The sequence below is a fragment of the Penicillium samsonianum genome, assembly GCF_028829775.1.
Source record: "Penicillium samsonianum strain IBT 33392 chromosome Unknown utg000003l_segment0_segment0, whole genome shotgun sequence".
Lineage (NCBI taxonomy): Eukaryota > Fungi > Ascomycota > Eurotiomycetes > Eurotiales > Aspergillaceae > Penicillium > Penicillium samsonianum.
In genome coordinates, this window is record NW_026643261.1 from 6248284 (window position 1) to 6264124 (window position 15841).

At 51.1% G+C, this 15841-nt stretch overlaps 6 protein-coding genes across 6 annotated transcripts; 3 read left to right on the top strand and 3 right to left on the bottom strand.

Annotated features, from left to right (window-relative positions):
* Positions 1-292: 292 nt before the first annotated feature.
* N7471_006044 (actin-related protein 3) lies at positions 293-1714 on the bottom strand (the record flags this gene model as incomplete). The annotated part of the gene is made up of 4 exons (XM_057278763.1): positions 293-1096; positions 1167-1522; positions 1596-1618; positions 1680-1714. The coding sequence occupies 4 exons, from the start codon at positions 1712-1714 to the stop codon at positions 293-295; spliced, it is 1218 nt and encodes a 405-aa protein (XP_057138373.1).
* A 982-nt stretch (positions 1715-2696) lies between these two features.
* N7471_006045 (threonine aspartase 1) lies at positions 2697-4430 on the top strand (the record flags this gene model as incomplete). The annotated part of the gene is made up of 6 exons (XM_057278764.1): positions 2697-2803; positions 2864-3063; positions 3120-4004; positions 4094-4203; positions 4258-4366; positions 4429-4430. Coding segments are annotated over 6 exons (1413 nt in total).
* Positions 4431-4980: 550 nt separating this feature from the next.
* N7471_006046 (TFIIH/NER complex subunit TFB4) lies at positions 4981-6167 on the bottom strand (the record flags this gene model as incomplete). Its single annotated transcript, XM_057278765.1, has 2 exons — positions 4981-6062; positions 6122-6167. 2 exons carry the CDS (start codon positions 6165-6167, stop codon positions 4981-4983), a joined length of 1128 nt encoding a protein of 375 aa, XP_057138375.1.
* A 1172-nt stretch (positions 6168-7339) lies between these two features.
* On the top strand, positions 7340-9924 carry N7471_006047 (UNC45-central domain-containing protein; the record flags this gene model as incomplete). Its single annotated transcript, XM_057278766.1, has 2 exons — positions 7340-7420; positions 7492-9924. 2 exons carry the CDS (start codon positions 7340-7342, stop codon positions 9922-9924), a joined length of 2514 nt encoding a protein of 837 aa, XP_057138376.1.
* Positions 9925-11251: 1327 nt separating this feature from the next.
* On the top strand, positions 11252-15079 carry N7471_006048 (glycerophosphocholine phosphodiesterase; the record flags this gene model as incomplete). Its single annotated transcript, XM_057278767.1, has 5 exons — positions 11252-11387; positions 11476-12225; positions 12309-14309; positions 14369-14769; positions 14846-15079. 5 exons carry the CDS (start codon positions 11252-11254, stop codon positions 15077-15079), a joined length of 3522 nt encoding a protein of 1173 aa, XP_057138377.1.
* A 343-nt stretch (positions 15080-15422) lies between these two features.
* Positions 15423-15809, bottom strand: N7471_006049 (uncharacterized protein; the record flags this gene model as incomplete). Its single annotated transcript, XM_057278768.1, has 1 exon — positions 15423-15809. The coding sequence occupies one exon, from the start codon at positions 15807-15809 to the stop codon at positions 15423-15425; it is 387 nt and encodes a 128-aa protein (XP_057138378.1).
* Between the last annotated feature and the right edge of the window lie 32 nt (positions 15810-15841).

Here is a 15841-nt window from a genome sequence, read left to right on the forward strand (position 1 = left end):
CTCTACGTTGTAAATTGGCTTTGAGTCCACTGTAGAAAATGCCGATGAACACCGGCACCAAGCCGTTTTGGGTAAAAAGAAAATAGAGAGCACCACCGAAGGAAGAAAGAAAAGAGATAAAACAACGAACTATGAACAAAAGGCTGAGCTACATCGATTGACAAGTATCTAATGATAAGGTTCACTCATTTCCCCCTACGAGCTTCCCGGGCCACCAAGCAGCGCAAACCGCCGCACAATGCTGGGACCAATCTCGTCATACTCCGCCTTGGTGTGGCAGTAGCTGCGGAACTCAGGCGTCTGGCCCAGCAGACTGCCTCCGAACCAGGGGGCCGTGGCGCTGGCGCTTGTGGGTGACAACAGCGACATCGAGACCACCACTCCGTGCGCCACCGCTACGGGCTTCGGAGGCACGGATTCGTGCATCCACCAAGTGACGAATGTCACGCTGTAGACGACGGCCAAAGTCCTTGTACAGAGTAGAACCACCAGAAAGCACAATGTTCTTATAGAGACCTCTCCGGACATCAATGGGGGAGGACTGGATGACGCCGTCAACAACATTGGGAAGCGGGGTGAGGAAGTCGGACGAGTAGATTTCGGGGTTGAAGAAGATCTCCGGGGCGAGGAAACGTTCGTATCCAATGTCGATGTTTACACTCCGCCCGTTCGGCGCAGTGACGGTGTGCTTCAGGAAGCGATCAGGCTCGCGGTCGTAACGTGCGAACTCCTTGACAATATCGGGGCTGACGTAACAGTACTCTTCCTTCACTTTCTCTGCTGTCTTTAAGCTGCTGTCGGGCTCTCCACGGTCACGTAGCAAGCTCTGCACGAAATATGTGATGTCTCGTCCGGCAACCGGGATACTCTTGATAGAGGACCCGATGACGTAGCCCTCGGCGACGGGGATAACGTGGGTAACACCGTCACCCGAGTCGATCACAGTTCCAGTCAGGGATCGGTCCGTGACCTTGGAGGATGTCCATGATGCGGCAAGGGCGAGAACTGCTTGCACGGCAATGTAAAGACCGGCGCAGTTGAACGACTCGAACATGATTTCGGCGGTGTTCTCGCGGTTCTCGGGAGGGTTCAGAGGCTATAATACAGAAATGTCAGGTCTCATCATGTTAAACACAGCCCGCTGGCAGCATGCGCGGTCGCCTTACAGGTTCGGTGAGTAGGAAGTAGTGGTCCTCGGGCTCCACGCGCAGATATTTGAAGATTGAGTTCGACCAGAATCTTTCCATGTGGTCCCAGTTCTCGATCTGTCCGTGTCGGATCGGATAGTTAACGCCATATCCTGGGCCACTGCCCGCAGCCAGCGCTTCATCGCCGATAAAGAAATCCAGGTCTTCCGTGCCACGCTTTGCAGACAAGTTGGAGCTACCACTGCCAGCGCCTAGGAACGAGGGCTTGTTTGCGACTGGGGGCCGGCCTCCCGAGCTTCCAGCACTTCCAGCACCAGCCTTGGTTGCAATTGCGGTCGGAAATACAAATGAGGGGGAGTCGTTACCGGCGAAACCTGGAATAGCGGAGGTAGCATGTCAGCCTAATCTGTGATCGCGAGCTCCCTAACCACTACAGACAGCACATACCAAGCTTGGAATAGCCAGTTCCGCTAGAGAAAAGTATAGAGTCAGCACCGAATATTATTTTGATCCTTGCAGCTGTGAACTTACTTGTCCATGACAACGGCTGGGGTTTGGGACGCCATGGCGGGTGGTTTGGCTTGGGGACGATCACGATGCAATGAGGAGTTGAAAGAAGAGTAGGCGATGTATAGAACGAGGCAATAATTAGGGAATCGGCTGAATCTCAATTGGTAGCCGAAATCGCCCTGACTTCAAGAGACCAAGAGGACAGGCAGACAAGGCGGGGGGAGATGCAGTGCCCGGAGGTCAGATTACCTAAGGGTCACACGTCAACATCATGTGCCGGGAAGTATCAAAAGCTCCTCAGGCCTCTCCTACTTTGTATATAAGAAAGCAAGCAACCACTTAAGAGATGCCGCCTTGGTGATGCCTATTTTACCGCCTACTTTCAGTTGAAAAGTGAAACTTGACCAAAATGGCAAGAACGACCAGTGCTATGAGAGCTTCCATAAATCTGCAATATTTTCTTACTGACCATTCGCACATCTTCAATCCCTAACAGTCTCCTTCTTCCTCAGTCTTTTATTATTCCACCATTATCATTTCTGATGCTTGCGGGGCGTGTATTTGCTGCCCTGCATCTTGTGTATTCTTTTCTCACCTCGACACGGAGGGTCTCGCCGTAGGCTCTTGTCTTCTCTCGCTTCACTCCCCGTGCCGAAGTCTGCCATAGTATTAGAGCATTGGTTTCCAGTGGTTCTTTATTAGGCGGTCACTCGTTTCAATTTGAAGTGCAGAACTCACAAAGAGCTACCGCATTTTGATCAACAATCTGCGAGTGCATCACAGACGCGTCCAAGATTTGCCAGTTCACGCGCCGCATTCATATCTTCACTTCAGCCTGATCTCGTGGCAAACTGCGTATTACCAACGTACCTGATTCGATATATCATCTTTGATATTTGGGCCCAATCGACGACGCTTCTCTTGCGTCGAGATTCGAGATTTCATGCGAGGAATCCTTTTTTGATCCCAACCTAATACCTCGATCAATCGTGCACAATTCCGTGGTCGATCCCTAAATTGCACTTGTCGTCTCTTGATATGTCGCAAACGTCCGGGAATGATGGCGTTTGTGCCATATTCATTCATGCCGGAGCGGGCTTCCACAGCCACGAGAATGAGGACAAGCATTTGAGGGCCTGTGAAGTGTCAGTCTCAGTCTTTGGTATATTCAATGGTTACACAGTCTAACAAGTGAATTGAATTAGAGCTGCGCTCAAGGCCATGGCATTCTTAAAGAGTGGTGGCACCGCCATTGACGCCGTCGAAGCAGCCCTGATGGTGCTTGAAGATAACCCGATTACAAATGCAGGGTTTGGGAGCAACTTAAACGCAAAAGGGGTGGTTGAAGGCGATGCCTCGATTGTCGACCATCACGGGCTAAGTGGAGCGGTTGGAGCTGTGCCCAGTAAGTTTATTGTGTCTCTTTCTCATAAAGACTTGCCTAATATGTGAGCCTGCTAGACATCAGGAACCCGATCATGCTTGCTCGGAAGATTTATGACAAGTCCAATGTGCAGATGGGCATGTCAAGGGTGCCCCCAAACTTCTTGGTCGGAGAAGGTGCCAAGGACTTTGCATGGGAGCATGGCATGGTGATCATGCCCGAGGAAGCCTTGATCTCGCCCGTCGCTCTAGAGCGTTATCAGGTATGGGCCCAAGAAGTCGATGATTATGAAAATGAAACCCGCAGCGAGGTGATCGATCCCTGGATTCGCCGTCCCATGACTCCCCTTGACGCTCGCCTTGAACGTCTCGAGCGTGCTTCTCAACCAGTTCAACCCGTAGCTCATCCTGCCACCCATGCAGCAGACGAGGAAATTAGAATCCTATCCGATCCAAGCCTTCTCGCAGATGTGAAGGGGCGCCCAGGAGTGTCTCTGGAACATCAAACTCAGAAAAAGGCCAAGCTCGCAAATTCGCGTCTACCTGTGCGGCCTGTCTCACCTGTATCCTCATCTCGGGATGGCAGCCCCGATGCCGCCGATAGTGAACAAGACGAGGAGGATACGATCACAGATACCGTTGGCGCGATTGCCGTTGACAAGTATGGAAACATTGCAGCAGGATCTTCTTCTGGTGGCATTGGCATGAAGCATCGAGGTCGAATTGGACCTGCTGCCCTAATTGGCATTGGCACCCATATTATTCCGCAAGACCCAACTGATCCGGATGGAACCACATGTGCAGTCGTTACGTCTGGGACCGGAGAGCTCATCGCCTCAACACTGGCGGCAAGCACCTGCGCGCAAAGGATGTATTACAGCCAGAAGATGGGCGACAACGGCGTTTTTACCCAGGTGATGGAGGAAGAAGCCCTCAAGTCGTGGATGAAAAGGGAGTTTAACGGTGCGTTTTCTTTTCTTTTTATTTCACTTCTTTTTATTTCACTACTGAGATTTTCCAAACACTAACACTTGTTTGCTTTTGTCTATTAGAACACACTGCCGTGAGTAACAGCATTCTCTTTGGGGCCCTCGGAGTGGTCATTGTGAAGAAAAACAATTCCGGCATCGAACTCTACTTTGCTCACAACACCGATTCTTTCGTGAGTCTTTCATTATTGTCGCTGTGCAGGCTGGTTGCTAAACATATGTCACAGGCCATTGCCTCTATGTCTAGCAATTCGAACAGACCGTCTTGTCTAATGTCGCGAGGCTCGCGAGGACACATTGCCCAGGGAGGTTGCCGAATCAGATTTCCAAATTATTGTAAGTTTTATCATCAAGTTAAAGATATAAGCTGTGAGTGCTGACACGGATAATTTAATCAGAATTGCAATGCATCCTGGATGAGAACTACAACTAGGTTGCAGCGAAGCCTCTTTGCTCTGCCGATTTCTGGTCTGTTGTTACTCATCGATGGACGAGGCAGTTTTCGCCCACAACCAACTGTATCTGCTTCAGTCCATCCCTTTCCCTTTGCGTTGTCTGCGTTGGTATACCCAATCCCCCTTTGTGTTTCTTGGCCTTGCAACACCGGTGTTTCACTTCCATGGTGACAGGATGACAAGACGAGCGATTGCTTCAATGTCTCTTCCTCGCTGTCCCTGGACAGTCTCCTCCTTTGAGACCGGGCACCAATAATGTGATCAGAGTATGTTCAACAAGTCCCGGCGTTCCTCCCTGTGTGTACCTATTCGTTTCACACTAGTAAAATGAGAGCTGTCCCAAATTATTTCCTTGTAAACCAGCTACATGTAGTGTTGCTTGTAGCATCAAGGGAGTGTGTGTTCCAGGAGTAATGCCGGCCCGGACTTGATAGAGTCAGGTCCCACCATATGGTTATTTTTCCCCTAACGATATGATCTTCCGTGGAAGAGATATCAAGGACCCGGCGTAGGCGTCGACATGGGCGTCCCAGTTCCGGATGCCCCATTAACACGCTTCTTCTTCTTCTTTTTCCTTGGCAACAGAGCAGGCTTGGCATTATCTCCGATATCCAGATGCGTGCCACAAGTCATGCAGTCACTACCAGGAGGCGGCTCACAGAAGATACTGAGACAAATGGAGCACACAAAGCCAACATCAACCACACGGCGATGACAAAAGCAAGCAGCCCGGAAATCGACATCCACCCGCGTAGGAAGAACCAAATGGCGGCGCGAGCGCTGATCCGGCAAAAAAGCCATCATCAGATACTGCAGCAAGCCTCGCGGCTCCGCGAGAGCCATATAAACGCCCTTGGTAGCATCAGACGCCTGCTGCAAAAAGACCGCATCGCCACTCAGCTTGCACACATCGATGGGGATATTCAAGCGCTGGCAGGCAAAGATGCTGTTCATGACAGGGATATACTGGTGTGCAGCGTCGGTAGACCCGCTCACAGAAATGACCAAGATGCGGCTCTGCAGCCGCTCGTCCTCGTTCGAGGCTGAGTATCGGTTCGCGGATGTGCTCCCACCCCCGCTGTTGCCATCGGCCGCTGCGTCTTCGGCGTTGGCGCCGCCGTGCTCCTCCGCCCAGGCAAGCGTGCGTCGGTTGGTGTGGCTCAGGGCGAGGGTTAGCGCGCCCGCTAGCATCGTGGACATGTTGCCGCGTAGATCGTCGCCGGTCGTCGAGTCCATTAGTTCTTTGAGGTTGCGGGTAACTTGTTCTTCGACGATGCGGAAGGGGCGGTATTTATTCGTTTCCGGGGTTGAGGTGTCGCTTGCGCCGTTCATTGAGACGTCGCCGTCGCGATCGGCGGAGTGCTTTCGGGGCTCATTGTGGGATGGGTAGAGCCATGCTGCTTTTTGGCTGTGCGATGCGACCACCGCGACTTCATTGGCATAATTGCAGGCTAGGTGGGCGTTGATGAAGACTAGGATGTTGGCGATTGCTTTGGAGAGCGGGAGGGAGTCTTCGAGGATGGCCCAGGCGTGTGGGTTCGTGTCGATGACTATGGTGAGCAGGGATGGGGAGAGGTCTAAATGGCGATCTAGTTAGCTAGTTGTTCACCTCTTGCAGAGAGCAGAGAATACAGACCCGTAGCTCCTAACTCATAATGCTCCGAAGCATCCACGGAATTCATTGTGTTGAAATGAGGGGTCAGTGATCAGTCGAGGCTGGTGTTCATTATTGTGAGCTGTCTCAGACTGATGCCAGGCTGGTTAGACTGGAATCCCGAGGGTACTGCATATACAGCCAGACAGATGTATTTTTGAAGTCCAAGCTCTATCTAGCAGCACGCGGCATTGTCAGTTGAGGATCTTGAAGCGATAAGCCAGTCACGGGGTGATAACAGTTGCTATAGCTCCAGGCTGTTTCCTCCATGTGTTTCCAATAACTATAACTAACTAGTTAACTATAACTATCTCCAATACACGTCCTTGAATTTCATATGTTTTACATCCTAGCACTGATTTAGATCTTCGGGATCTTCAACTGACTCACAAGCAATTTGGAACCTAGCCCGGGAGCCAACACTCCAATCAGATTGACTCCCACACCGTGAAGCCTTGGGTGACTGAAAGTACCTCGAATTTATGAGCATCATTTGTTGAGAGGTGTTCTGTTTTCGGTTGATTTGAAAGACAGGACATGGTCTCTCTTGGCATATCCCTTGAACGCGCCAAGATGAAACTATTGTATGTGATGTACGTCTCTAGTGGGTTCCAAGATTCCTTTCTATATTGTACTACAGCATATGTATAGGAGTCTGGCAAGACCGGAGTCCGCATATGTCTTCGGAGATCTTGGAAGATGACATCCGAGGTTGTAACACAAGAATAACCAAAGGACTAAGCTGAGCACATATGTATACATGTACAATATGGATGCTTATCGACAACGTGATGGTGTTCGTCGATGTGGTTGGTGTCTTATCGGACCAATTGATAATGGCGATTCGTGAAGGAAATGCGGCGTGGAACTGTAAGATCCGGTATATTACCATGTACATCTCAGACGGACCGGGGGAAAAAGGTATATGGTGTCATTTTTGGAATTCAAACAGGCCAACGCGGCAAACCGAAACAAAAATAAAATATAATATTCTTTAACATTTTTCTTCTTCCAAGACCTCCTTTTTCCCTTTCCCCATAAAAAGCGGTTGTCCTGTTCCCACCTTATCGCTCTCTCTCTCTCTCCGCTCCGCCCTCCCCTCACCCAGGAAAAAAAAAAGCTTCTCCCATTCACTGTAACTTCCAACATTGAACCACAACTGGTGTCTTTATTTCTGGACTTCTCTCGCGCAACCCTGCAATGGTTCAAGCAACGGGCGAAGAACGCGCTGTACACCTGGCCCGAGAGGCTGTCGAACTGGTCGACGCGGGCCACCGAGAGGTAGGTGATCTACTTTCTAATTACCCCTCAGTGTAAGCTAGCGGAATACTGATATCCAGCTCACTCAATAGGCTGCTTCCCGCAATCTCAGAGAAGCCCTTTCAATCGCCCCCGAAAATCCTCAAGTGAAAGCCGCCTTCCTGAAGGTTCAGCACGAAGACAAAGACGGTCACCAGCTTCTCGAGCTTTGCCGCCGATACACCACACAGAATGATGAACATGCGGGCAAAGAAGCTGCTATTTATCTCCGGACCGATGGCCTGAAATCCCCGGAAACTGTCGCCTTGGAATGCCTCAAATTGTTGCTCGCACAGCGCCCGCACTCTCTATCGACGACACAGGATGAGATCATATCTGGGTTGGTGCGACAGAACCAAAGTGTCCGACAGTACTTCTCTACACAGCTCCAGACTTCTGTCACAGCATTCTTCGATGAGATATATGATCGGGGTGATGGAGCAGCGGTGTGTCTGGATACGGTGGTGTTGGACCCCACTGTGTGGACATCGGAGGAAACACGATCCCACTGCGAAAGTGAACTGTTCCAGCTTTTCATTGCCAAGTTGATGGAATCTGGTCATGATCTCGATGGTCGCTCTTTAAAGGGAATTACTCGATTACTCGCTGTTCACGCCGTTGAACTCGAACATTTGATCGACGATGAAGGGCTTGAAGTGATCCTCTCATCCTTGGACAATCGGTTGCCCCTAGAAGTACGGAGCCAGGCGACCTTGGCTACTGCGAAATATCTCGAGGTCGCCAAGGAGACGGGCGAGAAGAAGCTTTTGACATTGATCATGTCCATTCTTGGCAAAGGCCGTGTCGACGATCTCATCGTTGCTTTCTCTGCGGTGGCTGCCATCTTCCCCGTGGCTCCCTCTGCAGCTGCAAATCTCTTCATGTCGGAAGAGTTCATGGCCTTCCTCCTCCCAATGACATCGCGAGAGACCAAGAGCAAGAAGGTGGAACTTCCCGTGTTGGAACTTCTTAATGCGGCTTGCATTAATCGTCCATCACGCGAGATTGTTTCAAAGAAATTTGGGGAATGGTTGTCACATATCCTGACCAATGGAAGTGATGACAGCTCGGAATTAGCCGCAGTGGCCCTGGCAAAGATTCGGGCATCCGAGCCCGAGAAACCCTCGACTGGCAACGGTAAGGTTTTGGAACAAGACAGCGAGTCTGAACTAGTTCATCGATTCATGGGACTGATGTCTGAACAAAAGGTTGAACACAACTCCCACGCAATCGAAGGATTGGCTTATACTTCGGTGAAGCCGTCCGTCAAGGATCAACTTGCCAATGATCCGGTTTTCCTACGAAACTTTATTGCGGCTATGAAACAAAACACCAGCGACTCATCCGTGCTTTATGGCGGCTTGATGGTCGCTTTAAACCTCACCAAATTCTTACCCAACCTATCCGAAGAGCAAAAGAAGATGGCGCAACTGAAGGACTACGCGGACCCGTCTACCGGAAAGGTGAAGGCAGCACCAGAAATAGATATTCGAGATGAAGAGGAAGCTGTCCTGGCACGCTGTGCCGCCGTTATCGATGCAGGCATCATGACTCTGCTCGTTGAGTGCGGACGAATCTCCTTGCCTTCCACCAATGAGCTCACAGCAAAGATTCTACAATCCTTGACAAGGCCTCAAAAGTCCCGTGGAACACTGGCCCAGCAAGGCGCGGTAAAGCTTTTACTCGCCCTTGCAGCCCCGAAGCAGAGTAGCTCTGGCCCCGTGACGAACGAAACGACACGCATCGCATCCCATGCGCTGGCTCGCATCCTCATCTCGGTTGATCCTTCGCATGTTTTCCCATCATCCGGATTTCCTCAGGTTACATCCGCTGTCCGTCCCCTTCTCTCTCTACTTTCATCGCCCGAAACTGCCTCGTTCTCCGCGGACCAACCTCGTGACCTACTCCCAGTGTTTGAAAGTCTCCTAGCTCTGACGAACCTCGCTTCGTACCCACATGACGACTCCGCACCCGAACTCACGGTCCGGGAAGGCTGGTCTGCAGTGGAAGATCTCCTTTTGTCTAGTAATGCTCGGGTTCAACGAGCTGCCTGTGAACTGGTCTGTAACCTGATGACCTGCGAGTCTGGTATTATCAAGTTCGCGGATGGCTCCAAGCAAGCGGCCCAGCGCCTTCACATTCTGTTGGCTCTGACTGATGCCGATGACACTCCGACGCGACGGGCTGCCGGCGGAGCTCTTGCGATGTTGACGGAATTCGATGCCGCCATAGCAGCTGTCCTGGACCGACCACGGGGAGTTGAACTGCTATTGGGGTTGTGCCAGGAGGATGACGATGCCTTGGTTCACCGAGGTGTGGTCTGTGTGCGCAACTTCACTCTCATCGCAACAGGTGACATCGGAACCCGCGCCAAAGCTGCCGTTCGTGCCGCAGGAGGAATTGATGTTCTCACTGCGTGTCTCAAGAAGACAAAGAACCAAGCGGTGCTACAGACTGGGGTAGAGGCTCTGAAGCCGCTGATTTAATAGCACGCATGACCGTTCAATGTCCTTCATCTTCGAGCAGACTCTTTTTTTTTACGTTTTCCATTTGCATGTGACTTTGGGATGGACTGGCTGATCCAGTGGAGTTTTTGGGGGTTTTTTTTTTCATTTTTTTTCATGCTTTTTTAATGAGTTTCTGAGATGATCTCCTGATCATGAGCACAGCGACGGATTTAGCGATTGCTTTTTTTTCTTAAGACGCCCAAGGGAGGCGTCCAATCTATGGAATTCGGCGCACAGAGTGCAATAGGTTGCATGCTGGCATTTTGACTTAGAATTATGAATGGCTCAGTCTTACCCCCCAGCTTCCGACTTGAGCACCTGACTATCAATATGATTCCCAACTAGTGTCACCAAGCCTGTGGCGCTTCTATAGTTCTATAGCGTAGCCCTGGAGGTCACGGGGTCTCCCCGTATTGCATTCTTTGAACTTTCAACCATTCAAGCTTCTAGGAAGTTCACCGACATTCCTAGATACTACTATGTACTCCGTACATTCCAGTTATTTGATCCCTTTGTCTCTTGAAAGTCACAGAACACCTCTCTGAATTGGGGGAGCTGGGGTCGGACAATGAGTAGATGCCGATCCCGTGAGGTGCATGTGGGGGCCAGGTGGGATCCTCTCTCATTCGTATGACGTGGGACAGAAAATCCACAAAATTTCGTGAGCTTCCGGAAGCCACACCGCAAATCTGAAATATAGCGCTGGAAAGTACCTAGGTACGGAGTACCTTAATATATGATGTACATCGCTTCCGAGGTTAGCTTGGCGGATTTTATATATAAGACTGTACCGTGGAGAACTCCCCCGTGGGTCGACAAATCATCTTCAGTCCAGCGCGCACACCTCTAACCGGTTCGCCTTCCTCTAAACTGAACACCCCCTGTGCGCTCCCTTCTTTCACAACTTCTTGGCCCCACGCTCTTTAGTTCTTCTCCTCTCGACCTATCCTCATCCTCTCTCTCTAGGTGTGCAAAGTATCCCTTCCATATCCCCGACATTCTCAGACAGGTACAGTCAAGCTGCACCTTTGAGCTTTGTCTTGTTTGTCTTTCTACCTCCCTTTTACCTTCCCACTTTCTCCCTATTCCCTCACATACACATCTCAATGGCGTGGCTCATTTCCTCCATTGCCTGCGTTCGCCCGCTCACCTGATCGCTTCCTCGTGATACTCAGGTTGAACTCGCCGCGAATTCCCTCCGATTGGAAACCCCGAACACAGTTGGAAATTGCAGATAAAGCGTGGTGGATTTTGAAAGGATTGTGGCTGTGAACTGAATTCTAGTGGAATTATTGGTCTCGCCAGTATGAAATTCGGCCGCAATTTGTCGCAATTCACGGTTCCCGAGTGGAGCGGCTCCTACATCAAGTACAAGGCCCTGAAGAAGCTTATCAAGTCTGCTGCTGAGCAGATCAAAGCGGGACAAGATGCGGATTTGGCTGGTAAGTTTGGTGCTTCATTGGCTTGAATTTATTATTTTTTAAACCATTGAGCGCCCTTCTAACCAGGCGTTTGTGTTGGTGCTTATAGGTTTCTTCTATAACCTCGACCGAAATGTTGAAGATGTCGATTATTTCTACAACAAGAAATATTCCGAGTTCGCCCGCCGTTTGAAGCTGCTCGAGGAGCGCTATGGTTATTCCATGGAGGGTCGCCATGCTCTCGAGCCCGAGGATTGCCATGACCTGCGCGAAGCACTTTTGGATCTGCGGTACCACTTGCGCCGCTTACAATGGTATGGTGAAGTCAATCGACGTGGCTTCGTCAAGATCACCAAAAAGTTGGACAAGAAGGTGGGTGCGCAGGCTCAGAAGCGTTATCTAGAGACCAAGGTCGATCCCACTCCGTTCGCCTCCAATGAACGCGTCTTCCAGTCTCAGGATCGCATTAATGCTTGGATGGCCATAATTACCGACCAGTCCAAGGCGGACGACAAGGCGTCCGATGACGCAAGCTCCACTCATTCTACTCTTTCATTGAAGCGTGGCTCAACTCGGCCTTATCTCAACCTCCCTACCAGCATTGTCACTGCCGTGGATGACGCACTGCGCAAAGATGACACTCATGTCCTGCTCGAATTACTCGAGACCTTGAAGGCTACCGCAGATGAAGCGGGAGAGACGGTTTATTCTAGGGTCCTCAGAACCCTGATCCAGCGCTCTATCCTTCATCGTTCCCGGGCTGTTCTGACTCTTCTCCTGACCCGGGTAGACACCCTAGAAGAAGATGATGATATCAACAGACGTAACTGCCTCCACCGTCTGGTCATCTCAATTGGTCGTGAGCAGCCCACGACTGACTCCGAGCCAGCGGCGTCGATGGTGCTTAACTTCCCCCGGAAACTACCCGCTTCATCACGCCAGCGGCGCCTCCGACCCTCCAACCGCCGCGTCCTGTGGTCAAAGAGGAGCACATGCCCCAGCAGCTGGCTCGTGATGATTCTGCTGTTGCTCACTTCCAGTTCCTATTGGACACCCTGCGCCTTGATCAGCGTGAGTCTTTGATGGCCAAAGACCTCTCTGGACGCACTCCATTGCACTACGCGGCACAATATGGTTTCAAGGTCGTGTGTGAAGTGATCATTGAACATCTCATAGAATGGGGCATGTTCGATGTCAGTGATGGGATCGACGGTCCGCTCTGGCAGGACAATGATGGCTCGGCCCCGCTCCATTTGAGTGTTGTAGGTGGCCACCCAAAAACAACCCGGTGTCTCTTGGATGCCGAAAAGGAGAATGATCCCTCGCCGGAACGGAGCATCATAAGAAAACAGGTCTCCAAGTCTAGTGCAGTATTGGCACTAGCGACCAAGGCCAACTTCATTGATATTGTCCAGCTTCTGGTGGATGCCGGCGTGGATATCAATTACCAGGATGAACAGGGAGAAACCGCATTGCATGTTGCCGCCCGATTTTGCCATGACGAGTGTGCACAAATTCTGCTGGATGGCAGCGACGACCAGAAGGCAGACACAGAATTAGCCGAAAACACATATGGCTGGACTCCGCTCTTCATTGCCTGTGTGGATGGATGTTTGGGTGTGGCTAAAATGCTGGTTTCCGCTGGTGCAGACGTGGAGCGTTTCGATTCCTCTGGTTGGACGGCTAAGGAGCACGCGGCGCTTCGAGGCCATCTTGACATTGCCCGGTGCTTGGAAGAAGTCAGCCCTGGCCCTCCTGCCACTGAGCTCGATTTTTCGTCGTCTACTCCAACCCTTCCTGGTTCCGAGTCCTCCTCGCCTCCGAGTCAGTCGTCCCTCACTGATCGCCGGTCGAATGCGCCAGGCCCAACTTCTGGGGGTTCCGGCGTACGGACCACTGAACCTATTAAGACCTTTGGACACAGGTATCTCACCGATGAGAGCATGATCTTGGTCAGTCTGGGAACTATGGACATGCGCAAGCCGCTTGAGACTGTCAGCCTCGACCGCATTCCGCTGGAGAATGCACACGTCACCCAGCTTGACACGTCTTTGTCGATGGTGATAACAGCTAGCGGTGCACACGGTGAGCCGGAGGTGATTGACTTGCCCGTGCAGGACAATATCTCCACCGAGCCAATTGTCTTCCACACTACCGATCCTAGCAAGGTGCGTCTACTTTTCGACCTTGTCCCCACCTACGCAGGATCGAAGGAGAAGATCGTTGGCCGGGGTGTCGCTCTGCTTTCTAGCATCAAACCTACTGTGGGGTCACACCGAATCAACCTCAAAGGTGATTCCACTGTTCCCATTGTTGCCGCGAATACCCTTGAGGTGATTGGTTCTGTGACTTTCAACTTTCTCGTCATCACCCCCTTCAAGCACCCGAAAATGTCTATCGCTGGAAACCAGACCTACTGGCGCTCGATGAGCTCAACCATGGTCATTGGACACCGTGGGCTGGGTAAGAACATGGCCGGCCGCAATTCATTACAGTTGGGCGAAAATACCGTGGAGTCCTTCATCGCTGCGGCCAATCTGGGCGCCTCATATGTTGAGTTCGATGTACAGCTCACGAAAGACCACGTGCCTGTCATATACCACGACTTCCTGGTCAGCGAGACGGGTATCGATGCGCCCGTCCATACCATGACACTCGATCAATTCCTCGAGTTGGGCGTTGGACGTTACCGTCATGCCTTGCCCGGATCCGTGAAAGTCGACGGCAAGGAATCTGAGCTTGGTCCCCGCCAGCGCTCAATGTCGGTCGGCGGCTCCGAGTACGACCCCGCCGAATTGACCGAGAAGATCAAGCACACACGCGACTTCAAGAAGAAGGGATTCAAGGGCAACACCCGCGGCGAGCACATCCAGGCACCATTCGCCACGTTGGAGGAATTATTCACGAAGATCCCGAAACCTGTTGGTTTTAACATCGAACTAAGTGAGTTATTAACGCTTCCTAAAGAACAGCTATTCCGTCGATCTAACCAAGGTCGCCAGAATATCCCATGCTCCACGAGAGCGAGGAGGAAGAAATGGACACATACGCAATAGAACTGAATTCCTTCGTCGACACTATCCTGACAACGGTCTACGACCTGGGAGGCGGCCGCGACATGTTGTTCTCCAGCTTCAACCCGGATATCTGTCTGCTGTTGTCTTTCAAGCAGCCTTCCATCCCCGTCCTTTTCCTAAGCGACGCGGGCGCCTCCCCGGTAGGTGACATCCGCGCCAGCAGCTTGCAGGAGGCCGTTCGGTTCGCCTCGCGGTGGAATCTCCTTGGAATTGTCACCCAGGCTGAACCACTAGTCCTCTGCCCGCGGCTGGTCCGTATTGTGAAGGAGTCCGGTCTTGTGTGTGTCTCTTACGGAGCGCTCAACAATGACGGAAACAACGTCGACGTAAGTATTTTTTTTCCATTCCATTTTCACCTCCCCAGAAATCCCAAACAACCGGCTTACCATGTTATCCGTATAGTACCAAGTCGCCGAAGGCATCGACGCCGTCATCGTCGACTCCGTGCTCGGCATCACCAACGGCCTCATCCAGCGCCAGGGCAAGGGCGAACGCACACCGGCCACATCGCCCAATCCTGAGGCCTTCAGTGATCAGGCAGCCGACGCTGCCAAGGGCGCTGTCACAGTCCCGGTTCTTGATCGGGCGAAACAAACTAACCTGTCACCGGATATTACTCCTTCTACCCTTCTTTAAGAATTCCATTGTCATGTATCGTTGCATTCTCTCATGGGAATTGTGATTTATCGGCATATGATGTCAATAGTTTGCATTCGGCTTTCGCCAGCTTCAACAGCTATCAATACCAGTTGTTTTTGACACCCTTTACTTATTCTATGGTATTCTGGTTTGCGTAGGCCTCTGATTTTCTGGCTGGCGAGAAAGAGATAAGTCATAGTATTCTATATAGCATCTCTGATATTCTTGTAGTTTCCTATTTTGAAATTCGGCCAATGCACTTTCCCCAACTGGCGAGTCAAGGTCCAAGGAAGGTGGTAACATCCTTTTACCATCGAGTAATAAAGCCATATAATGTAACTTATGCCAAATGCTCATTGAAGAATTTCTTGAAATCTTCCCATTTGGCATCTCTGCCATAAGTTAAAAGAAGGGTGAGCTGGGCATCGAAAATAGCTCTCCGTGCAGGGCTACAAGTACATCGAAACACGACCTCCGTTAAAGGGGATGCAAACAGACGGGATAATGACATTCCCCCATCAGACGACAAGTCTCCGCTCTCCCGTTCAATGCTTGCCAACGCATCAACAAAAATATCCCGGAATTCAAATACCGCTTGTTTATACTCCTTTGGTGCAGCAGGAGGGGCTATGAATTCCGGAGTCACGGCAAAACGCTCTAGCGGCACAGTCTGGACATTGCTCCAGTCGAGAATAGCAGTGATATTGTAGTCTTCATCAACGAGCATATTGTTGTAGTGAAAATCCAGATGACACAATG